At 42.0% G+C, this 25,985-nt stretch overlaps 1 protein-coding gene across 3 annotated transcripts in view; it reads left to right on the top strand.

Annotated features, from left to right (window-relative positions):
* The window catches only part of LOC138266092 (uncharacterized), an 896,417-nt gene that overhangs the window by 460,400 nt on the left and 410,032 nt on the right, over positions 1 to 25,985 (top strand). For 2 of the 3 annotated variants that reach the window (XM_069214468.1, XM_069214470.1), the window contains exons 24-25: positions 7,998 to 8,264; positions 9,257 to 9,433. In XM_069214468.1, the coding sequence (XP_069070569.1) occupies positions 7,998 to 8,264; positions 9,257 to 9,433 (444 nt within the window). Of the gene's footprint in view, positions 1 to 7,997; positions 8,265 to 9,256; positions 9,434 to 16,336; positions 16,586 to 25,985 lie in introns of those variants that run through there. The other variant, XM_069214469.1, reaches the window with a different exon arrangement.

The raw sequence follows: 25,985 nt of genomic DNA, 5'->3' as shown, positions 1-25,985 counted from the left end.
TCAATATTGAGGTTTAGGCAACATCTGTCATGCATTCCTCGAACTGGGATTAGTAGAGTTGGAGATTGTCATCAAAGGTTGGATTCCATGGGATACCCACCACTGACTAGTTTTAAAAAATGTAGTGTTCCTCTGTAAACTTGCTTCAATAAATAATTGTGTGTGTTTTGAAAAGGTCTTGCACTGTTCTACATACTTGTAAAGTGAAGTACATGATGGGATTGAGGACAACCACAGTTTCCGGGGTATCAATTTAAAGAATATCCACCAGTTCTGTTACATTTAACATGTGTTTCTTAATCTCTAGGCATACTGGGTTGTAATGCATAAAATGAAAACCATAGATCAAGTGCATTAGTATATATTCCAGGTAGAAACATACATATGTGGCAACCGAAGACCATCTAAATTGATCTTGGCATATAGTTGTGACAGTCAGAGCCCTGGCTTGCCTATTTGAAATAAAGCTTTTAACTGCTGAAGCTATCTCCCGAATGATTGGCCCGGTTACCACCGAGGCCAACATGCCAAAATTGCAATTGCAATTAATTTGCAATATTTATCTTTTTCATTTATACTCCCCCCCAGATAGACTGACCCAGAGGGATCCATCTAGAAAAATCTGCCAATGTTTTTTGCAGTAGTGGCATTATATCATCTTGAACCATATTCTTCAGACCCTGAATATATAATATGCCAAAACATTTCAAGTAATTGGGAACTCACCGGAATAGATACAGTTTAATCAATTGCTCCTGTGTGTTGATGGTGATCAGTAATACTTGACTCTTACACCAATCAACTAGGCCTTGGTGAAAATTCAATTATGCCAGTGTAATTCTTGGAATTTTGGGAATTTTGGGTTATGCATGTTGCTTGTTACGTGTAATTCACGAAATTACACCATTGCGCTATGTTGCATAATTACTGTGCCTTTGTTGCAAAAAGTATAGCACGGGAACATTGCGAATGACCAGAATGCGAGCAGCTGTTGTGGGTGGCACTTGTTTTTGCTGCTATTTTGTAGCTCAAAATGCACCCTTGCATCCAAAATGGATACAAGGATGTATTTCATGCTAAAATATTGTGCTAAATGACGGATTTGCATTACATACCGTTTTGCATACTTTTTCCAAAATTGCGTGAAAGGAAAATCTGGAACTTTCACACACTCCTTCAATTAACCTGATATCCTAAAAAGCAGCAATGGCAGATGAGAATTCTCTTCAGTGGAGGTAAATTGACAGTAAGCAAGCAGCTTTCTCACTGTGGTCGGAGTGCCTCCATTATATTCAGGTCAATGTGTACTCTAAATGCATTTTGGAAAAGTCATTAATACATATTTAGCCGTGGTCTGCGCTTTCAAAAGAGGTGCCAGTGGAGTAGAATAGAACCTCGATAGATGGTCCCTCACTTTCACCGCCAATAAAACGTGTTTCTGCTCTCTTTTATGAGTAGAGAAGAGTCACACATCAATTCATCTTTCATTGAGGCCTTCTCTTTCACCCACAAGACTTGTGCCAATGTGACCAATCCCTAATTGGCCTACAAAATGTCTGCCAAATGTGAATGCAATTTGCGCTGCTCTTCAGGCTGCTTGGAAGTACAGGTATTCGTCCTCCACAACTTAATACCTGGAGATGCCAGGCCCGAGAAAGCTAAAGAACACAACTGGCATGGTCAGAAACACCACACTAAGGGCCAGATGTAGCAAAACTAGGTTTTGCGACTCGGAAATTGTGGCTCGGAGCGACTCGCAATTTCTGAGTCACAAAACCATATGCAGAATGGTGTCTCAGACACCTTCTGCGAGTCGCTATGGGGTCGCAAAGACCCACCTCATAAATATTTGAGGCGTGTCGCATTTTGCGACCCCATAGCGAGTCCCTGCACTCACAGGGATGGTGGCCTGCTGAAGTCAGCAGACCTCCATGTCTGTGACTGCTTTTTAAATAAAGCAGTTTTTATTTTTTATTTTGCAGCCCGTTTTCCATAAAGGAAAACGAGTTGTAAAATAAAAAAAATAACGAAACCTTTTGGTTTCGGTTTTTCAGAGTAGGCAGTGGTCCCTTGGACCACTGCCTGCTCTGAAACCTTTTTGGCAACATTCACAAAGGGGAAGGGGTCCCATGGGGCCCCCTTCCCTTTTGCGAATGGGTTACCACCAGTGTGACACTGGTGGTAACTGCGAATTGCTTTGTGACCGCATTCGTGGTCACAAAGCAATTTAGCATAGCGATGCGAGTCGCAAATAGGAAGGGAACACCCCTTCCTATTTGCGAGTCGCATTCACAATTTGCGAGTCGGTACCGACTCGCAAATTGTGAATGAGCATCGCAAACGGCATTTTGCATGGCGCAAACTGCGATTTTCGCAGTTTTCACCATGCAAAATGCTTGCTACATCTGGCCCTAAGATATCAAAAGAAATAAAATCTAATAACACCACGTCGAATGTCAGGAATTAACCAATGTGTGTGCAGGTATCATACTCCGAGGAGTATGTTACATGTCCTTATGGTGCAGTAATCTCCAGATGTCCACTTGTGCAAGATCAGCCATAACATTCTTGAGAATACCCCTAGCCAAATCGGACCTTGCTGACCTATCCAAGATGGGACACCACGTTATGCTCCAGTCCCCCCACTCACTAATTTAAGTTGGCTGTGTCGAATTCTGTAAAACTTCTGAATAGGTGAGGAAAAAAGAAGATTCAGCCTTGTTTCCATATGAGGCATAGATTGAACCCACCGCCACTGTCTTCCCTTTGTCAAAATTTTAACGAAAACATACGATTCTCCTGGGTCTTTCCAGGCTCGTAGAAGGTGGAAAAGGAGTGCCATTTGGAAAAGAATAGCTGCACCACAGCTTCAGTATGCCGATGCATGTCAAGAGTATGCCCTTTGCATTACGAACATATACTTTTTTCACACTGATCTATCCTGAGTTCGATAGACTCAGACTCAGTATGTCTCTTACAGCATCTCTATGACTGAGTGTTTCAATGTCATGTCCTTTAGAGCACATTTGCATTTAATTTAAACGTTGAGGAAGTTCATATTAACTGACATTATATAATAGCTTTTGGATGTGTGCCATGCTTCATATCTCGCCTTTCACGCTTAAAAAAGTAAAACATCACTATCCCAAAATCACTGAATAAGAACACCACACAGCAGAGATAAGTATCTGCACGGTAGGACGAAATTGACACATTAGTCTGTATACACGACACAAGGTGTAAAAGGGGAAAATAGGAGAAGGGAAAATGGGTATTTGGAAATTGATGCCTGTAAGATTGAGGAAATAGGATGACTTTCACATATATTTTTATATTCACAACTAATACGTGTCAGTCTAAGCCAAATCCCAGAAACGATAATTAGAAGCTATACTACCCTATATGGAGGTAAGTGTAAATCCCCGAACCCACCCACCCAACACTGGCTACCATGCAAGGAAAACTGGGTTGAAAAAAGACCCAGAATTGTTGTGACCAAGAAAAGATACTCAATAGATTATGCAATGAGTACAGGGAGTGCAGAATTATTAGGCAAATGAGTATTTTGACCACATCATCCTCTTTATGCATGTTGTCTTACTCCAAGCTGTATAGGCTCGAAAGCCTACTACCAATTAAGCATATTAGGTGATGTGCATCTCTGTAATGAGAAGGGGTGTGGTCTAATGACATCAACACCCTACATCAGGTGTGCATAATTATTAGGCAACTTCCTTTCCTTTGGCAAAATGGGTCAAAAGAAGGACTTGACAGGCTCAGAAAAGTCAAAAATAGTGAGATATCTTGCAGAGGGATGCAGCACTCTTAAAATTGCAAAGCTTCTGAAGCGTGATCATCGAACAATCAAGCGTTTCATTCAAAATAGTCAACAGGGTCGCAAGAAGCGTGTGGAAAAACCAAGGCGCAAAATAACTGCCCATGAACTGAGAAAAGTCAAGCGTGCAGCTGCCACGATGCCACTTGCCACCAGTTTGGCCATATTTCAGAGTTCAACAAGACAACACTGATTTTTTTTGCCCATATCTTTTTTGATGGGGGTATGACACCTGATCCTGCAAAAGTAAACACTCTTCCAAATGCTGATCCCCCACAAGATGCTTCAATGGTACGTTCTTTTCTTGGCATGGACAGTTTTTGTACAAGATACATACTTTGCCACTGTTAGTGCTCCTTTACAAGAGTTAACAAAGACAAATGTTTCTTTTAAATGGCCACAAGAAGGTGAGAGAAGATTCAAGAGGATCAAACATGCCATTGACAATGCAACTGAAATAGCATGCTTTAATCCAAAGGTTTATACAGAGGTTGTTGTGGATGTAAGCCGGTCAGGTTAGACACCATCCTTGTACAGCATAGTGGATGCCCAAATGCTTGACTGCATATTGTGGCCTGTGCTAGTAGAAGTTTGTCCCAAACAGAATGTGTTTACTCACAACCTGAAAAAGAAAGTTTGGCTGTGGTATGGGCTTATAAACATTTCCATATATTCCTGTAAGGAGGACATTCATGCTGGTAACTGATCATCAAGCTTTATCTTTGACAACCCAAAAGTTAAGATGTCTCCTCGCATTGAACAATGGGGACTCCAATGCAAGAATATGATTATGTGGTTGTGCATCGTCCAGGAAAGGATCAGAATCCTGCTCACTACTTTTCCAGAGTGCCTATACAAGGTTACGGTACTCCATTCAAGATAGCTGAAACGTACATTAATTTCATCATCAAGTCAAATACACCAGCTGCTATTTCATTAGCTTAGCTTATCACTGCCACGTGCTCTGATATTGACATGCTGAAGTTGAAGGACATAATTACACATCTGTTGTGGAACCGACACACTCAACATCTCACCAATGATGGTGAATATAAAAAATACAAAAATGTCAAGGACTAATTGAGAATCCTTTTTGTTAAGAGTCTTCAACAGAAAGTAATTGAAGTGGCTCACGAAGAAGATGGTTGGATTGTTACTACAAAAAGAGCTCTTAGATACTGAGTTTGGTTTCGTACTTAGATAAACTAGTTGAAAAAGAACTCAAGGACTGTCATTTATGCAACCATTGGCAGATCCTCTGCTATGGTGGAGGAGCATCGCCCCCCGCCAGCAGCAACCGCGGCAAATCCTTTAACAAGGAAAGGATAATAAACTAGGTTTATTATCCTTTCCTTGTTAAAGAGTCGGGCATGTGAGATCACGAGCACTGAGGGTAGTGCACTGTGGACTCCCCTCAGTGCGCATGTATGTTTGTCCAGCCGTCTCGGGCTGGCCAAACACACATGCACAGTGTGCTCTCTCCAGCCAGGCACTGTGTTGCCAGGGAGAGAGCTTGCACAGCCTCCCAGTCTGCCTGCGAGTGCCCTGTCTGGATGCTCCCAGTCAATCCTAACGCTGCTTTGAGCAGCATCAGGATGGGCTGCAGGGTAGACTGGGAGCCTGTGCCCACCTGGTGCGGAGATGACGGAGGATTGACGGTGCGACATGGAGGTAAGTTTTTTTAATTTCTTTTTTTCATGTTATTAATGTCCCCTCCCACCCCTGCTCATGGCTCAGCCCTGTGTAGCCCCCACAAGCAGTGACTGTATGCAATTACCTTTCTACCAGTGTTACTCCATATACTCTGAACATGTCAGAACTCCCTAAGCATACATGGAAGAAAATAGCCATCAACTTCCTCAGTCTTCTGGACAATGGACATCACCTGATGGTGATTGTTGCTGAGTGCTCACCGTTTCCTTTAGTTAAAGAGCTCTCATTTAAAACTCACAAACAAGTCACTGAAAAACTTGATGGCATCTTTGCGATTTGGGGCGTTCCAGCCATTGAGAAGTCTGATAATAGCCCACCCTTTAACAGTAAAAAAATTCAAAGCATTCCCAGAGCATCTGAACGTAAAACAACAAAAGAGTACACCTTTGTGGCTGCAGGCCAATGGACTTGTTAAGCATTTTATGAGTATGCTAAAGAAAGCAGTACAGCGTGCAACTATTGAGAAGCTCAGTGTGAAAACAGTACTGAATTCTACTCTATGAGCTTATCGTTTAACACATCACTCAACCACAGGTGAAAGTCCTGTGACTTTGATGTTTGAGAGAGCAATGCTGACAAAGATACCTCAATGGACCCTCAAAAGTGACAAGAGTGAGAACATGATTCATACAAGGGACTCGGTTAACAAGCAGAAAATAAAAGCTTACACTGACAAGTGATAACATGCAAAGGACATCAAATTTAAAAAAAAGGTGATTGGGTGATGTGCAAAAATGAATCTGATTCTTCATATGATGCTGAATCATTACAAGTGGTATCTATCAAAGGACACCTGGTGACTGCTGCCCAGCACCCTGGAAAGTCTGTTACCAGAGACACTTCTCGCTTTAGACCTGTGATGTATCGGACTTCAATGCAAAATGTTGAAAGAAAGACTGACCCTGGAAATTCAGTGACTACTGTTATTTCTTCACTACCCTTAGCAATCTCTGACACTGAAGTTGCAGCTCACTGCTTCCAGTAACCAGACCAGGTTGCATGATCAAAGCGCCAAGAAGACTGATCGAAGATATATATATATATATATATATATATATATATATATATATATATATATATAACTTCTCCCTCGCCTCTGGCCGACACCATTTTTCTCACAATCCTTAGCCATCTTCCACCTCATGATGGCTATCTGGTGGTCCTTCACCAAGCAACACCAACTTTGGAGACAACTTCTCGTAGATACTAGGGCAGTTTCCACATAGGGCAGCAGGAGCTTCTTCATAACTTGTTAAGAATGCAGCTATCATAGATTAAGCAAAGCCCTGCATCTAGAATAACTGTCATATGATGAGTAATGGAATAAATCTCCCAGGAGGTGTACAGGCAGCATCGGTTTCTTCATGAGGGTGGGGGAGTGTCAACCACCCACCAACCCCGCGAGACTCGCAAAATGTGAAAAATAAAATGGCAATGAAATGATTTAATTCCCATTTTATTTTTCACCCAGGCATGCCACTGGAGCAGTGCCTGACTTCACCCTCCAAATTACGCATATCAGTGTGATCGGCTGGCTTACGACAATGAGCCTGACTTGCACACTTTGCACAAGCACAGGCCTCCTGGGCCTGAAGGAGCATCCAGTCAACCTGCTCAATCCAATCCTGGTGCTTCTCTCATGCTGGTTAACAGCATGAGAGCAGCATCTGGATTGATTAGGGGAGCTCTTCGTGCATCAGACTTCAGAAGAACACTGAAGAGGATACGCAGGTTTGTGAGTAAGTACCATTTTATTTATTAGAAATGTGTAATACATGTAAGTGTAGTGGTTATGTTTTATTTTGTAGTTAATGGTTATGTTTTTATTTGGGCTTTTGGCGGGTCGGGTGTTTTATTTTGGGCTTTTGGAGGGAGGGGGGATTTATTTTGTTTTTGGGAAGCGGTGGGGCACTTTACTCACCCCACCACTTTCAAAGGCTACCAGGCGCCCCTGTGTACAGGATGTGTCAATGACAAAGGTCTCTTAGGTATACAAGGTATATATTCACTTAGGAGATTCTCAATCCTAGGGTGCAGTGTAGTTGATGGAACAAAGAAGGCAAGTACATAATGAGGACCTAGTTAAAGCTCAGTGAGTATTTTGATGCAACTGATGGAACAGGCTATCACAGATAGGCATTGGTTCTGTCCTGATGGAGACTTTAGGATTGGGGGTATGATGAGCTACCCTATTTTATGTTCTGGAATAGATACTTAGGTTTTTGGTGATCAAGGAAATGCCAGAGACATGTGAAGAATTTGATGAATGTGAATGAAGGGTTCTCTCAATAATGCATCTATTTTATTTTGGGAATTATTGTAAACATGTTAGATCATTTGAGCATGACAGAGGAACAGACCTTTTTTATGCCCTGTGTACATTACCTGACCCAACTGTGGTTTGTAATACAAGCCCACAATAGAAATACTTTTTTGCTTTCTCTTTCAGGGTCTGTCACCAACGAAAGTTCCCTCTTCACTTATGACTCCCAGCACCTGATTGAACTTTACCAAACCAAGCATGACACCGACTTTCAACCAGTATTTACTGTTGATGAGGATCCCAATGACCCCCTTACAACATCCATGCATGAGCTCTGCCAGAATGATGATTTCTGTAGGTTTGATGTCCTCGGTACCAGGAGCCTAGAAGTGGGAAATGCCACTAAGATCTCTCACCAACGTCATCAGAAGCTAGTTGGAAGCCTGGAACCAGGTAAGGCCATGACGGTGATATTCCTCAAGGACATCATACATTTCCAACATTCCCCATCTTGGTTTCATATAAGGCACAACCTGAGATGGTGTTTAACTGTCAAACCTGAAAATTACGATTTCAACCCAGTTTTTGCCAGAGCGCTTTCCCTAAGGTAATACTAGGAGACATTTGTGGAGCCAAAATATGCATAAAGGTGTTTGAACTTAGGGGAACACCAGTCTCAAAATCTATTGCCCGCCTTGACACCGAGACTGAGGCCACTGCTTCTAAGCCACTTAAATTCTGTCGATATTGCAACTGAATCACTACTTTTATATCATCAATATCTCTTCTTTGACTCTCTCTCTTACTTTTCAGAGCTGTACACTGGTGCACTTTTTACATGATCTAGTGAAATGCAAGTAAAATGTAACTGCAGCCAATATGTTCCTTAAAGCAGCTAGGGTGTACAGTGAATGGGGACCTTTTCTTGTTTGTTGAAACCAAACGAATGTGCAACCTTTTATTTGCCTCTTTCACTACTGTATAACGTTTGTATGCTGTGCATCCTGGTTTCTTTTTATGCCATTTCCTTTTTCAAAGTTTGAAGACAGTTCTTAAAATGGACGAAATCCATTCTAAGAAAATCCCTGACAAAACAAATTCGGTCAGAGTTAAATACTAAACAATCTCATATTTAATGTTTGAGAAGAGTAGAGGCTTTCATTAACATTGCAACTCTGCAAACTTTAAACAATGGTGGCTGGAACCTATTCACTGAATTCAGTCGAGTTCATGTATCCCACCTTTCGATACAGCTATATAGAGTAAGACTGTTTTAAAGTTGTACTAATAACTGTAGTTGGCACTTGCTCTTCATGCAAGACTTTTAGACAGTGAAGTGAAGGTGAGGGGTAGGAAAGAAGGTGCAGGGTACCACTTTTTTACTTTTCTAGATCAGACAGCATTCTATTCTGTTGCCAAAACACCTCTTCTGTGTCTCCTTCCAGTGAAATCGTGTGGATGGCTGGCTGCACCCAAAAACGGAAATAAGCGAGGGACGACCTACCTGGAAGGCAAGAGCGTTCAATTTGCCTGCAATGAAGGCTATATCTTAATGGGGTCTTCGGAGAGAACATGTCATTCTAATGGCATGTGGACAGGGGAAGAGGCTCAATGTGTGGCAGGTAAGGGCATTGTCACCTTTTTCACAATGTGGATCTGGTGCTGCTGCATCACACAGTATGTTGATGTTTCTCTGCTTAGCTGCTTAGATGTTTCTCTGCTTAGCTGCATGGCACAGATCCTGTCCTCCTTCTAAAAAAGGCATGTATAGTGCATGGTTACACCAAAGGCCTTGGCAGAAACTAGCGTGTGCCTGATTTGAACTGCCAGATTTCTATTAATGCCAGTCTGCATATTGCCCTTTCTGTGCTATTTAGGTACGGCAGTTTGCTAATGTCAGCTTTTCATGCAGTTTGCGCTCAGCTTTCTGAGGTTTATGACAAAAACATACACCATCTGAAATGCAAACGTTTCTGGACTCCACCCGGATGAATGTACTTATGTGTTTTTTAATATACAAGCATTCCCAGAAGCACAACTGGAAAGCAGCACCAGGCACAGGTTTCCAGGCCTTCTACTAGGATTATCATGTGACACATACCAGTGCCCTTGTCCCCACGTGTAGAAATGTTCAGAACGTACATTTCCACACGAAAAATGGAGCTTGCTTTATAAATGCATTTTTTTTATTTTTTTCAGTGTGAAATACATTTCCTCTTTAAGAAAACAATTTCCATGTTCGCCTTCCCTTTTTAAAAGGGAGGGGGGGTGCAGTGGCGACTGCCACTGAACAGGGGTGTCGGAATGGGATAGGGCGCAAAGGGACAGAGGGCGGGGTTGGAATAAATAAATAAAGGTAAAAAAAAAAAAAAACACTTACCTTCGAGGGGAGACACGTTTGTCTTCCCTCCATCCTCTTTCCGGCTGCACAGGCTCCCAGCCAATCACGGTGCTGCTGAAAGCATCGTCGTGATTGGTCTGAGTGGCTTGCTTCGCTGCTCAGGCTGGGAATGGGAGCCCGGGCAGGTTCTCGACCTGTCTGTGCTATACAGCCAGGTAGAGTACATGCAAAGTGCACATGTCTTTTTGGCAGGCCGAACATGGCTGGCCAAAAAGATATGCGCACTTTGTGTGCTCATAGCCCTCCTCGGGCCCCCTCCTCCAACCTAGCCCCACCCCGCTCTACAAGGAAAAATAAAATGATAATAACGTAATGTACGTTATCATCATTTTATTTTTCCATTTTCGAAAACCAATGGGGGGTAATGCTCCTCTGCCTTACCGGAGGAGCCGTCCCTTGGGTGGAGGTAATCCAGCCTTTGACCACCGGCTAGGGTTCCTTTCTGACCATTTGTAGGGTGGAAAGATGTCTGATCACAATTTGCGAAAGTCCATAAATGTAGATATATTTGGAATAGGCCAATCCAGCCTTCTGATGCCCACATCCCACCCCTTTATGTGGGGTTTACTACTAGAAATAGTAGAATGCTATTATTACTTCTAGAGTGGAAAGAAGTCTGATCACATTTTGCGAATATCCACAAATGTTAATAAGTTTCGGTTTTTAGGAATTTACAAGGCTAATCCAACCTTGTAAAGACCACTTCGAACCCCTTAATGTCGGATTTACTACTGCAGATTTTTCTGCCCTCCTGCTAGTAAAATCTGACATAATAAATACATGTAGTGCTGCAAGGAATCTTTTTGTGAACAGGGCATTGCATTTTAGCAATGGATGAGGCATGGATTGTCATCTTGAGAAATGGGATACTGTAAATAATTATTGGAACTATATCTTGCACAGGAAGACAGTTTTGCATTAAAATGGCGATTTTCATAACTTATTCAAATAAAACAAATAATTTTAAAGACAAGGAGGCAGAGACTCTACTTATCTCTTCCTTTTGCCCTAAAATCGAAATGCAGTGATACAATAGAACCTATAGTGGCATGTTTTTATCAGACCTGCATCAAAGCTATTTATGTCAGAATTTGGAAGATTTATAAAACATTTTTTTAGAAAATTGCTGAAGTTTAGATACAGAATTACGGCAATTTAAAAAGGGCAGAAATGCACCGTACTTACAAGATACGGTGCGTTTCTGTCTTTTCCCCCTGTGCTGCTGCATCAATTGCTGCCCAGTGCCAACGCAGGCACCCTTGCACCATGGTGCAGGGTGTCTGTGCTGTTGGCAGGATTGTTTTTGTGAACAAATGGCGCCTTCCTGCACAAAAACAATCCTGAGAGGCATTATCCTATTTCTGTGTGTGCTGCAGAAAGCAGCATACATAGAAAAAGGAAACAACAAGGAGAGGTAAAAATATTTCTCCATGTTGTGCCTGCTCTGGAGAGGCGTACAGTTTTGACACATTCCCAGGTTTACAGGTTCTTGTAAATCTGAGATTGCGTTAAAACCCATGGGTGTTGCACGGGAACAGCCACTGCAATGCCCATAGTACGCCTCCCGGATGCAGTGAAAGGCAGCAAAGCGATTTGCGCTGCGATGCCTTACACCATATGTATGAAGCCATGTAAAGCCATGTAAAGTGGCTTTGGATGGCCTTGTAGATATGGGCCTGCACTGTGCACCACTGGTGCTTCACAAAAAGAGATGCACCGGCAGAACCTGGGGCTTTTAAATATACCCCTAAATATCTTTGCATCACGAGCCACTAAAACACTTCTTGGTTTCTGCATTGGGGTCACATTGGGGAGAAAACAACACAAACACCCCTGGGATTCCATGCAAAGCCACATCAACCAAAGTCATGAAAATCCGTGCAACCTGGCATTTGGGCAATGGTAAATTCGGTTTAGTGTCACGTAAACACACAATACACCATCTCCATAGAAGACGACATCCTTGGTAGGGGTGGACAGAGGTCACGGAGTTCTACTGCGTGGAATTCCGGTAAGTTGATGAAACACTCAGTTGAATTCTGCGGAGGCGGAGTTCAGTGAGCGGCAGAGTGCCACTTTCTCATGTCCTACTGAAACCCTGTCCTGAATGCACCTGATAACGGAAGCACTAAGCAGAGTCGACCCTTTTTAGACAGGCCTGACCCTGCTTAGTGCTTCTGAGATTGGGTGCATTCAGGACTGTGCCATAGGCAGCGAAAGCTGAAGAAAATAAAAAAACAAGGTTTTACCTGGGTCCTCCCATCGGGCTCCTCTTTCCCAGCAGCGTGGCTCTTGCCTTCTGCTCCATGGGTGCTGGCGGGGCTGCCATGGATCCAGAGCTGGCTCCAGCAGCAGCTCCATGCTGCCGACATCGGGCCAAGATTGCGCACTGCTGCCCTGCACATTGTGGCTGCGCTTGCGCTGTGTGGCCCATAACTGGGCTGCAGTGCGCATGTGGTGAGCTCTGCTCCGCTGGTGGAGCTAGGGAGGTTTTGGTCAAACTCCTTGCTCAAAGCGGAGCACTGAGTGCCAAAAACTCTTTTAGGTCCACCAGCGGTGCAGAGCTCACCGCCCACACCCTTAATCCTTGACATGTGCCACATCAAAAATGTAGCACCATAGTATTTTTAACCAATTGTGTAAGGCAAAGCTTCAGATTTTCGCCACGCATTGCATTACGTGACTCATCTTAAAACTAAATCAGAGTGTCTGTAAACTGAAAAAAGAACGTGAGAAACCCCTGTGGGACCCAGTAGATCCAAGACGTCCCTCGACAACCTGTTGCTCCTGCTGCCCAGAGAAATTATTCCCAATGTCAAGGACCGTACCACAGTGCAACAGGTTTAGGTTGGTATGGATTACCAATGAGTCCTTCAGAACAGGACCATATTAACATCTTTGTTGCCCACAGGCAAAGCTGTCTCGGGCACTCCCTATTCAGGGTATGGATGGGAAAACAGAGAGAGGAGGACTAAACTGGCATATGGGTAATTTGGCGGCTACTGCCTGATTACAGTGACTGATTGCTAGCCTACTATGAAGGTATGTTTGGGAGGTGCTGAGTCATAGCGCCTGGTGAGGGATGTTAAAACCCACACAGAGCTACAGACAGCATGTATGGTATGCACACATTTCTCAAGGGGAGCTTAAAAGGGTTTACACTGGCAAACATTTTAAATGGGCTGAAATGGCTAATTTCACACACTTTTTACCAAGACTGTTCTACAAAGGTGTAGGTCCTGTATGGACACTATTCTAATGCTTTCAAGTGTGCCAAGAATGAACGATGTTTTTACGTGTTCGTAGTTCACCCATTCTTCAAATACCATTAGCAAAAGGGCATCAGTTGTAGCATTATTTTATTAAATTGGATAAAGGTCTAAGTTTTGCAATGTTACAAAAACATCTGGGAATACAATTTACAATGTTCCAAAGTGCTTCACATGTTATTTTCCCATCATGACCTTTCTATGTATAGTCTCTTCTATTTTAAGGTACTGGGAATCTATTTGGGAGATGCAGGGTTGGAAAATGAAATGATACACAGATCTCTCAGTTCCAGACTAGATAATGCAGGTTCGTTATACAGTAGAGTTACTGATCAGGGTACAGAGACTGCAGTACTGGTAATGTCATACAAAATGTATTAATAAAAATGCTGAAATCCCTCAAAATGAGTCATCTAATAACAGCCTTAGCAGCAAATGTCCACTAGTACCAAAGGAGGAACGTAAGCAGCAAGTTTCCCGTTGCTTAGCATGATTTATAGCTGAAACATTAACTTTAAATATAATTTGGAATTGCACAGACTGCCCCCTAGAGTTATCAAAAACACACACACACTCTCACTTACCTGTCCATCGTTGCTTTGACCTTTACAGTGTTCCTTAGTTGCATGGCATCACCACTGTGCTACTAATGGTCAGGAAATGGGGATGAATTTTTCAAAGACCCATACCCAACAATATGATGTGATACAAGGCTTCCCTTGCATGGTCTGCAGTAAGTATTCACTCTAGCAGTCAAAACAGCCATCTCCATTTAATTCCTCTGCTACCTCACTCAGCTTACGCTGGCCCCACACTTGCACGCAAACAGTGGTTGACGTTGCAGGGCCCGCAAATGGTAGCTAAGTACCATGTGGTTAGTCACATGGTGAGCAGCCATATTACGGGCAGTGAAATACGCGACGGGTGCTGCTGCACCCGCCGAGTGGAGCCGACGTCAATGTAAAGGCCCTGTCTCCCGTTGGGCTGGCAGGTGGAAACACTGTTTTCGCCCAGCAGGAAAATCTTAATAGGGCTGGCGGGGGCTTCACCGCACTGACAGTGAAGTGGCAGCAATAAGTTCTGTGGGCGGCAGCGCTGCCTGCCGAACTTATAATGACCCCACAATCTCCCAGACTTTTTATTTGAGGCCTGGGAAGCAGCTCAGTGCAGATACTGGTGGTGCAATCTTTGCACTCACACTTTGCACAGTCAGTGTCTTCATCAGTGGGAGCAGGGCCATGGACCATGTCCTTCCTTCTTATTGGGCCTCTGAGAGAAAGCAGCATGGCAAGCTTAGTCAGAGGATTATCTTCTTCGGTACAGGGTCATTAATCACATCCTCCGTTACAGTGACTTGATTGATTCTTGCTAGATTCACCAAATGTCGTGGCAGCACAAGTCCCTCCAGTCACACTGCAGATGAGGAGGACAACACACTGTTACTAGGGTTTGCAGATACTTCACACAGTTCTCCAGATGAACCAGTGGAGAGGCCCGGTAGTCCTTCACATCCTGAGTCAGTGATATTGGCTCCTTGTGCAATGTGGCTTCTTCTGAGTGCTACACACACTGGGAAAATGGCTGGGCGTCTCCACCAGGGCAATCCGTTTGCCTACTGGTAAGTGTCATCTCTTTTTTACTTATAGTGATTAAGAAGATGTCATTAACACAGTCACTCTATATGTATTTATTAAATGACCATCTTTATAGTGTATTGTCATGAAATAAATATCAAAAGGGATAAATATGGCTCATAATCTGCATTTCTGCAGGGTGCCGCACATCACCCGTTATCTTGGACATCTTCTAACTTGAATAAAATTACAAGAGCAAAGAGAAACCCCGAAAGTATATCCTTATTTTCCAGCGATTCTCAGAAGAGTTTGGGAATATATCCCATCTCAAAAAATGTTGACATATGTATATTGATTTGATCTGGAAGAACCTCTACAAATTTGTCTCTTTATTCTACTATGCAGCCTCAGCCCGGGCTGTAAACTGACCTATACTCTAAACTTTACGTTGACCAGGAGTTCTCGTCCTTCCAGCCAGCATGTCCAGGATTCCTTGTATTTAATCAATCCAAGTACATGTTTGAGACAGATTCAATAAGAACTTCGAAGATACTGGGTCATTAATTTGTAAAATATTCTTAGGATGGAATGAATACAATATGGAATATTGTCTTGAATTTATGTTGAACCAATCTGTAGACAGTCACCCTGTGTTCCTTATAAACATCTGTGCCATGGACTGTTCATGTTAGGGGCAACTTTTGATTTATTGTATGAAGCTTTACCCTTGGATGGTGGAAGGCCTTGAGAATTGGGACTCTTATGTTGATGCCTCCTCCTACTCATTAGTCAGCCGGTGTTCACAGACAAATGTGAAATTTCTCAAATAGGATAGATGAGAAAACAATATCATTGTTTCCATACGCTAGAACTTCCTGCTTTTTTCTACTATATGTGTATGCAGTCACTAAACAGACATGGAATTACTTTTTTAAATTGTTTTTCTAAATATGACTAAAAGACAAATTGACATGTATTTATGATATGTTCAATGTGGAGCGATCCCATTGAGCCTAAGCTATTGTGAAACTTAATTCCTTGAAAAAGGGACATTTCATGAAGTCACATATGCCAACAGCCATGTTTCAGGCCATCGGATGGCCATTCTTCTATGGGTCCTGTCGCAAGCCTTTTCTGCTGCTCCCATTGGGTTAAGGTTCTCCAGAGCTACTGTGGTGGTGGTTATTGGTGGTGGCGTTGTTGAGGTTGTTCAGGCAGGGTGAGTGATGAATATGGAAAGTAAATCAATTCTATTTGACTAAAATTTTGTGTTTTCTATAGTCACTCATGTCAATGGTGGCTTCCCCCCGGGAAGGCTCTTGGACCAGATCTCAGTCAAGCATCACCCACATGTAGGTGATCATCCAAAATGGCAGCGTCATCGCAAAAGGAGGCATGTTCGTAGTAGATTATGAAATGCAATGAGAATGACAAATATAAGACAAGTTTGTTCTTGGTGTCGATTACCATTGACTTCCACGATTTGGTGATAGAGAAAAAGTCAACTGAAAATGTTAATACATTTGATCACTTATATGGTATTATAACTTAATTGTCGTTACTGTGCATGGCTTCTGGCCCTGTAGCCACGTATGCCTATTTTGGATAGTTTAAGACGGTACTACTCTTTTGTTGGGTACTTTTTATATATTTCCTGCCTGGTGATTATGCCTGTATTTTATATGTGTTACACTATCTTTGTCTTTTGCTTTTAGCCTGGAAATGAAATGTGTTGCCTGAGTTTGGTGATGGTCTGTGTGCAAATTATGCGTGCTAACCTCAAATTAGTTTGCCTCTTTCTAATGTACTTAGGATTTTGACGTATTTTCCTTTACATAGATTCAGACTTTCACATGTTCCTTTTCTGTTTGATATAAATGATGTTTGTAGTATTGCACCTTGCATATTTCTTGCAAGGAGAAAAAGGTATTGTGTATTTTTGTGTGTCAAGACAAATCATCTACATGCCTGGTTTCAAAGTCATCCGTTCTTCTCTGCTTTTCTCTTCTGTTGAAAGCCTTTGTACCTCTCTTTTCTAATGGCTAGTGTCAATGTACAGGTGTTTTGTCACATGAAGCAAACTCAAATATCTATTATTAGTTCCATCTCCCAAACTTCCAAAATCAGTATGATTTAGGTAAATGTACCTAAGATGTCTCAAACACGGTTTTGTTGCATATTGTTTGGTAACAGCTGAGCGTGAAACCAAGTGTGTTTAGCCCTTGTATGGTGTTTGTCCGGATTTTGTGCAGTTCATTCATATATTAGTGCACATTGTCTACTCTTTCATCATTCATTGTATATCTATCATGCCTTGTACACAGCCTTGTACATATATGTTATCTTAATTACCAGAATCTTTATCTGTGTCCAAAGTGAACATCAAAATATATGCATGTGTATCAATTTTATTCTGTCAATGTGCTTTTTGTGTCCCCTACTTGTTTCCTTAGTGTGCTAGTAGAAACTACATTCTTATTCTATATGTATTCTTGATGTATGTTTGTGCTATAAGATTTAGGTAATGAATATTTTTACATATAATTTCTGTTATACGTGTCCTTTCTTTTTAAAGGCCTTATCTGTGTGTTATGTCTGTATCCTATATCCTGATCTATGTATCCAGTTTACCCCATGAGTTGTTTCATTGCACTGTTTGTATCTTAAAACTTTGTGTGTGTGTCACAGGTTTATTCAAACCAGTTTTTACATTCTTTCTTTATTTGAGTTGAACAAAACAATGTCAATTCATTACAAAAAGATTGAGGTCCTGATTTAAATCTTGACATTGATGGAGAGAGAACTCCGTCGCAACAGCGAGGGAGTTCCCTCCTTGCCAACATTATGGCTGCTCCATCGATTTAGAATCAGTCAGAGCATAGGTTTGACAATGATGGAGGCCACTTTGTCTTCCCCGTGGTCAGATCTCTCCGGTGGCCTGATGGAGTAAGGGCGATCGGAGGTTTGGCTGCATATCTGCCCACCTAATTTAGATGGCAAGACATAGAGCCAATTTTCAATGCCCTTAACTGCCAGAAAAAAAGGGGTGGTAAGGGGCATTGAAACTTCCATGGCAAAGGGGGCATTATTTTTTTGTTCCAAAAAGTAGATCCCATTTTGTTTTTTTTTATTTTTGAAAATACAAACAACATTTTAAGTTAACTCAATGACTTCGTTATTTAATGGAGCCATCCCTCAAGCTTACAAAGCATTGACAGGAACTGCCCTGACGATGGTTCTTGCCAATGCTAGAAATGGCCACTAGGCCAGTGGAGATTTCTTAATTTGGTGGGTTGCACCTCTGTCATGGGGATGGAATAAGTCACTCTGTCACCCTGGCGACTGGCCTCCCACCAACATTTAAATCAGGCCCTAAGAATGGTTGCCCTCCTCTTTTTGAAATTATATATGTATACCTTTTATCTTCTTAGGAGCTGTTTCACCAGTAACTATATGAACATGTCCTACCTATATTGATGACGCCAAAATATATTGTGCTGATTTGGGGAGCCCTATTGGTTCTTGAATGTAATGATTTTTGTTCAACTTCTCAAACTCAAAGAGGCCAGAAGAAACTAAAATTCAAACTCAAACAGGCCAAAGAAACTGGGCAACTAAAGCAATTGTTTTACCTGGGCAGTGCCTGATTTCCAGGTAGACTAAAATGACACCATTAATCTCTTTTTCTTCAGGCAGAGCCAAGATGCCAGTGAGATTTATGTATCAACATTGACCTCTTCCTCAGAAAGTATGTCATAGCCAAAGAAACTGAAAACACCAACTCTAATCTTTCTCAGGCAGTGCAAAATGATTAAAGAGGCTAGGTATGCCATGAATATTCTGTTCTTCAGGTAGTGCTATTTTATTAACAAGATTTTACCACACATTGTGAAGTTTATAAAGAGTCATCTGTGCCAAAACAATGTTTTCATCAGGCAGAAAAAGTCCAGGAGAGGCAAGGATGAGTCAGTATTGCTCTCTGGTTAACTGTGAGACCGAGGTACCAAGCCTGATCTCTTCCTGTGACAGAAAGGCATTGGGGGTATCTGTGCTAATCTCTTCTACTTTCAGTTCCAGATGTCAAAGAGACTACAACATCAATACTGACCTCATCCACGCAACGTGGCATTGCAAGAGAGATGTAGAGAACCCGTACTTTATCCTTCTGTGTACACTGTTCTGTGGTCAGGACACTGATTGGACAGTGATTTGAGGAAATGGTCATACCGTGAACGATACTGGCTAGGTAGAATTTGAGTGCTTTATTAGAGGAGAGAGATGACCACATCAGCACTTAGATTCATAAAAATGCTTTCTTCCTATGCAGTCTCCAGAGAGTTTATGAAGGTGTGTGTCTCCGCCAAAGACATGAATAAAAGAAGTGCATGGTGGAATCCTAGGAAAGCGGAAGTGAAGTTAAACAGCTGCCAAGGAAACTGTTTTAAAGGTGCCAATGAACATCAGGTGAATGTGCCTGAAAATCAACAAAAATACATAGACCATTGTCATAATAGTACTGAGAGTGGTCAGATTCCAAGTACTGCATGTTTGACGTTACCTATTCATGTAGCTTTTAGAATTATACATCACATTCAGAGCTCAGGATTAGGGGGTCAGTTAAATTATCTAGAGCTGGGCGACTGACAGAAATTGGTTGCTCCTCATCTGCGCCACTTTTGCTTTCATTGTCTCACTCAAAGATGTGGCAAATGCCTGGTTTCCCACAGCAGAACCACTTTCCATGAGATTACATTAGAAGGTCTATCCTATTTACCGTGTTCTTTCAGATGTCCGGGTCACCATGTTTTTCCTGTCCAGGATCAGCATGTAAAAGATGCAGTGGCTAGCTAGGAAAATACAGAAAATGCCCCACAGCTGGTGCAAGAAGACTACCAGCAGCTTAAGGTCATATAGTATTCATTTTCTCCCTTAAAAAACCCATCTAAGAAATGTGATTTATTCATATCATCATCTTTTGTCTCTGTGTGCTCCCTCATACTTTGCTTCATTTAGGATCCAAGACTGGACTAGCAAAAACGTTCAACTCTGCCCCACACTGCAGATATTGATGACTAGAATGAGGCATTTCACGGTTGGGTCACGACAACTCATCCACCTAGGGAAACTGCCTAGTCTACAACAACTCAGAAAATACCAGAGTGGTAAAATTGCCAGTCCAGAACTGCCAGGTCCTCATCATAATTATCCATTAAGCACTTGGAGGTGTCCTTCATATTAATGTCTCCTGCTCCCCATCCCTGAAGAAATGTATTGATCCATCCTTTCTGTTTGGGCTAGGGCTGATGTATTGAGTACAAAACACCATAGGTAAACAGACTTTCATTGTGGTTTGCCTTTTTTAGGTCTGGTGTTAGCCAAGACCTTTTGATTTTACTAAAATGTATAATATACTTACTTGCCATGGCTTTCAGTCACCTCTCTACATCCATCGATATGTTGTTGTCTCATTCACATTTTCTTCCACCCACTACAGCATACATCATTGGGCAATGGGTCACCCTACTTCAACCATTGGCTGACTTCACTTTGAGTAACTGGATTTAGCCCTTTCACACAGAGCATATCCACACACATTGTAGCTCCCTTCAGTGTCAGTGTTGTTGCCTTTATTTTTACTTTAGTGTTGCCTTTGCTTGTAGAGCCTGATGTAATGTTATACAGTTTCTTGAATTTAGTAAGACTATATAAAGAATTAGTCTACTTATATCATCAGTAAATGTTGGTTTACTAGGCTATCTCACACTACCACATCTAAACCCCTAACCTTTCAGGGTAATAGATGCTGTTGGTAATCTCAAACATGGCCACTCCGATTCCCAAGGAATTTGTGGAAACAGATTCAACCCTTTTGTTCATCGCTTTTGCATGCCCAAGGTGTCACAAGAAAAGATACGAAAATATATTTTCAAACATTTATTGAAAAGGATCTTATTCTTGTAAATAAGACATGAGCTGCGAATATTGAGCAGATGAGACACATCATTGTAGCAGGCATTATTAGAATGGTGAAAAATTCAAAAAATTCAACCATGTTAATTGTTACTAATGCTACCCCTATTTCTCACTAGAACCTCTACACCAGGGAGAGCACAGTAGTAGTACCAATCTGCCAGACCTGTTGAAATCATCTAACCCCCATACCATGGTATTACATGACAGGACGCTGGCCTCATACTGTTAAACAAATCACCCATCTAAGTGTGCAGCCTGCACACTCTTCTCTGTATGGCTATCTGCGTTCTTAGGATGAAGGTCAGCATCAGCAGGACTGAATCTTAGCCACTCTTCACAAGAGTTCCATGGTAACCTCGGCGCAAAGTGCACCTCTCATCAAGCCAAGCATGGATGCTGTTTATATAATAAAACACTATCCTTCTTGTACTGTGCCAAAGGTGCAGAATGGCATCTTTAGTTAGTCTGGGAGGAAAGAGTTGTCTCCTAGCAGCACATAGAAAAGATAACAGGGGCATTGCATTCTAGTTGTAAGACCGTGGAACTAAATGAGCAGACTACAGGGCGACAATGCCTACCAGGAATAAATGTGTATGTGGCATATATCTTGTGTTCAAGGAACATATGTAAAACTCACCATTAGAGAAAGGTGTCAAGTTAAAAAAAAAAAATACATTGAAAACTAAATGTGGGACCTACAACAGAAATAGCAGGCTGCTTTCTACCAGATGTGAGCCCAGGACACATTCCAGCTTTACCAGTTCCTTTCTCCTGCCAAATTCTGTTGTAAATTCCTTTTGACATGGCTTTTGTTTATCTGACTGTTGCTTTTTGAAACCATACCAGCAGCTCACATGAACTCTGAATATGAGCTCCTAAGGTTGCTCTAGCTTTTCTTTTATTTTCCTTCTTCCTTTCTTTCTTCCTTTCTTTCTTTATTTCTCTGTCTTTATTTATTTTTCCTTCTTTCTTTTGTTCTTTCTTTACTTCTTTCCTTCTTTCTTCCATTCTTTCCTCTTTCTTTCATTTCTCGTAAGCAAGAGCCTGTCAGACAATGCACACTGAGTGACTTTTTTATGTTTGTGTTAGCCAAGACCTTTTGATTTTACTAACATTATGTGTATAACCTAGTTACTTTTAGGGGTTTTCAGCCAGACGTCATCCATTAATCTGTGCTTATGTCATTCACATTTTTCTTTCACCCGTGCCAGCATGCATTAACGGGCAATGTGTCAGCCCACTTCAGACACTGGCTTGCGTCACTATGAATTACGGTTGTTGCCCTTTCACAAGAGGCACATCCTCAACCAAAGTAGTTTCCTTCAGTGTCAGGAAGTACTATTGCAATATGTTGATTTTTTAACCCCAAAACAACATTTTAGCCTTTAGCCAATGTCTCTTTTCAGATTGATGAAGGCCCAGATGTTTCCTGACAAATAAAGTTTTACGAAAATCATGACAAAACAAAAATTAACAAACGTTTTGCGATCAACACCGTGTCTATTGGCTTTGCCAATGCTTGTTACTGCTTTGTCCTGATTTTTATCATATGGCTCTCAGTTAGGTGAAATATCAGGGTTTGTGGATTAGAGTGCTCAATACCACTGTGCAGCACCATGTAGCAAAGGCAAGCAACAGAAACATAATTAATGCCACTGAAATCACTGCAGAGACAGAGAACAAAGCATCCACTTTTAAACCAGCATCAAACTGAATGGAATTCATTTATTTATGTATTTTAAGTAGGGGTTGGTGGATCTTATGGATTTTCACTTTGCGGAATCACGCTGGATTACATAAAAAAGCTGTGAGATTCTGTGGAATTCCACAAATGGGCAGAAAATATGGTGCTTGTGCTGTAATTTAGTGCTGGTAGCGCAAGCAGCACTGAAAGTCAGCACTAACGGCACCATGTTTTGCTCAAGAGCGCACTACCATTCGAGTTGATTTTGCTGCTACTTGAGAAGAACGTGAGCAGCAGCAAATTTACTTGATTGGGAGCCCTTTGACCACGACCGCTCACGAACGCCGGCAAAAGCCTGTGTTAGAAAATCTTGCTAGGGGACACCAAATCTCGCACTCCAGCTTGCATATTCTGGAGCCTTATGAAAGAAAATTTCCTCCATGCGGCAATTGGTGGATTTTGCCCAGAACTCAGCATTAAAGAGTAATGTGGAGTGACCAAAAATCTGCCAGTTCAATGGGCGAAACAGAATGTTTTATCTTCCTCTAATTTTACAGCATACGCTTAGTAAAGAGCACAATCAGTTTCAAGAGAGCACATTGGCCACACCTGTGATGTGGGATCACATCTCTACCTGGCAGAACAACAGCCACTAGACCCCCTAAGATGATGGTGTGCCTATAGAGAGCATTGTAGATTCCAAAGAAAGAGGGCCTTCCGTGTGAGATGGTGTATGTACAGAAACCGGTCAAGCCTCTCCTCTCTTTCCTTGTACGATCTACCCTCTCACGCCAAACAGCCTACACAGCCAATAGCCTCATCAATACATTATGCAACAAAAAATCCTCATAAAGCAGGATACTATGGTAAAATTACCATAAAATTATGCATGAATGAATAGATAACACAAACACTTAAGAGAAAATGACAGCCAGTTGAATGTTGCTGCTTATATGTATGAGTGTATGTATGTGTTTTTGGATGGCACTAATCTAGCCATAAAGTAGAAGAGCGCTGTACATGTTTGAAGGCAGAGGTACAACCCAAGGATGGTTGTAGGTGGGGTTACTGGGTTCTGAGACAAATTGTTGACTATTTAGCATATCACAAAGTAGTAATCTTTTAAAAGGTGTGTCTTCAGCTCTTTCTTAAATTGATACATTTTTAAGGCCTGTCTTGATGGATTTGGGAATGTAATTCCAATCCCTGGGTGCCTTTATGGAAAAGGCCTGTTGTCTTTTTTTTTCTTTTTTAGGGTCAAGCGCACAAACGGTGCTCTGTCCCTGTTGTAATCTCTCTGAGGGCTTTTAACCACACCTATGCCACGCCCACCACTTTCATTGGTTCCTGGGCTTGCCTTTTAAAATTCACTAGATTCCATTAGTGAAAGGCATGCATACTTCATGCCTTTTCCGGTGTTTAACTCTCCTCAAGTGCACTGGCCAATGACTGAATTTAGGAAGGCCATTAAAACCTGGCTATTCTAAATTCTTCTAAGTTCCCCCTCTCCAGGGAAGTTTGAGATTCCTCCAGTATGTTCTAAACTTTTCAAACTGATCAGCGCTGCGAGGCCTCCGAGTAGCTGGCGCTATATAAGTCTCAATAACATAACATACCTGGCCAAGGACTGAAAATATACGAGGCTCCATGTTTTCAGCATGATTTCTGGACTACTTTATCTTTTTATTTCCTATGCAGCTGAATCGTGCTAGGTTTTTCACAGCACAATCGCGATGGGTTTTTTTTTCTAATTTTTTTTGTAAATTTCCCCTGTCCCCATCCACACCCTCACCCGCCCTCCCCTTGAGATTTTCGGTGGCTACTGCTGCATATATGCATTGCCACGTGTCCTCTAGTTTACAGCGCTAATAGCTCTAACTCGAGCAAACGCAACACCGATTGCATTGCACATGCCTGATCATATTTGTGTTTAAGTTTATTGACAGTGCAATAAAAATGACCATTGAGGTGTCGGAAGTACAGGAATATTGAATGCAATATGCATTTCTGTTCGCGGTTGTTTGGTTACTTAAGTCGTCATGGTTAAAAGCCACCTGGAGGTTGCGTTCTTTATAGCTTTTTCCCCGTGTTGTCGGGTTTGATATTTGCTGGGGGGCTTGATGTCATCGAAAAAGGGCTGTGTACATTTGCGAAGAATATGGACGCACTTTTTCCAGCGTGATTTCTCCACGGTTTACAAGGCTGGGATTTTATCAAACAAGGGAGCCCGCAGTCTGTTGCACCAAACAACTTGCAGCGTCTTCTCTCTCTGCTATTGAAGATTATTATTAATCGGGATTTTTACGACAAAAACCAGGCCTTATGTCGTATTTTCCTCTCTAAGCGAAAGACGTTGCGCATATTGCTCGCTTGAAGATTAGAGCGTGCTCAGGAGGGAGATGTGTACGACGAAAAGGCAGGGTAAGCTAATTTGATACACTTATAATGTGCTCGCGGAATGCTGTGAGTGTGCAGTAAACTTGTCAAAAGTCAAAACTACAAGAAAAAACACTAAACTGCGAAGGCAATAATGCGACTTCTTGCAGATTGGTTTATAGTGTATATGATTATTAATTTCTAGACAGTACCTCTCATAAGACTTTTGTGATAGTACTAATGACTTTCAGGGCAGAGTGGGGTCTTCTTAGCATCATCTGAATTCATAACAGACACGACTCGATTTTCTTTTTTTTTTTTAAACCGAAACGTACTTTGAGAAAATCTGGTAAATTTTGCTTATGTCTATATGGATGTAAATAAAAATGATTTTCGCTATCCCATGTTTATGTGACTGTGTATTTTGATACTGTCTTATTGTGCTACGCATAGCTATTTGAGTGCATGCTCCCAAAATAGAAATCTACAGTGTTTCTACCGAAAGGCAGCACAGCTGCACTGCCTGCCACTGAGCTGCACTCTCCTCCAATTAACAGGGTTCTCTGCCACTGAGATGCTCAGCTGTTCCTGCCACTCAGGTGCATTCTCAGCCACTGAGCCGCTCTCTCTGCCACTGAGCTCCTCTCAGTCACTGAGCAGCTCTCCCTGCCTGTTAGCTGCTCATCTGTCTGCCACTGAGCTACACTCTCATCCACTGAACATCTCTCTCTGCCACTGAGGTCTACTCTCAGTCCCTGAGCAGCACTCTCTGTCACTGAGCTCCACTCTCTGCCACTTGCCAGCTCTCTCTGAGCTGTGCAGCTCTCTCTATGACAGTGAGTTGCACTCTTAGTCACTGAACAGCTCTCTCTACCAATGAGGTCTACTCTCATCCCC

This window comes from Pleurodeles waltl, chromosome 11, assembly GCF_031143425.1.
Source record: "Pleurodeles waltl isolate 20211129_DDA chromosome 11, aPleWal1.hap1.20221129, whole genome shotgun sequence".
NCBI classification, from domain to species: Eukaryota; Metazoa; Chordata; class Amphibia; order Caudata; family Salamandridae; genus Pleurodeles; species Pleurodeles waltl.
This window is presented reverse-complemented; position numbering and strand designations above follow the sequence as displayed.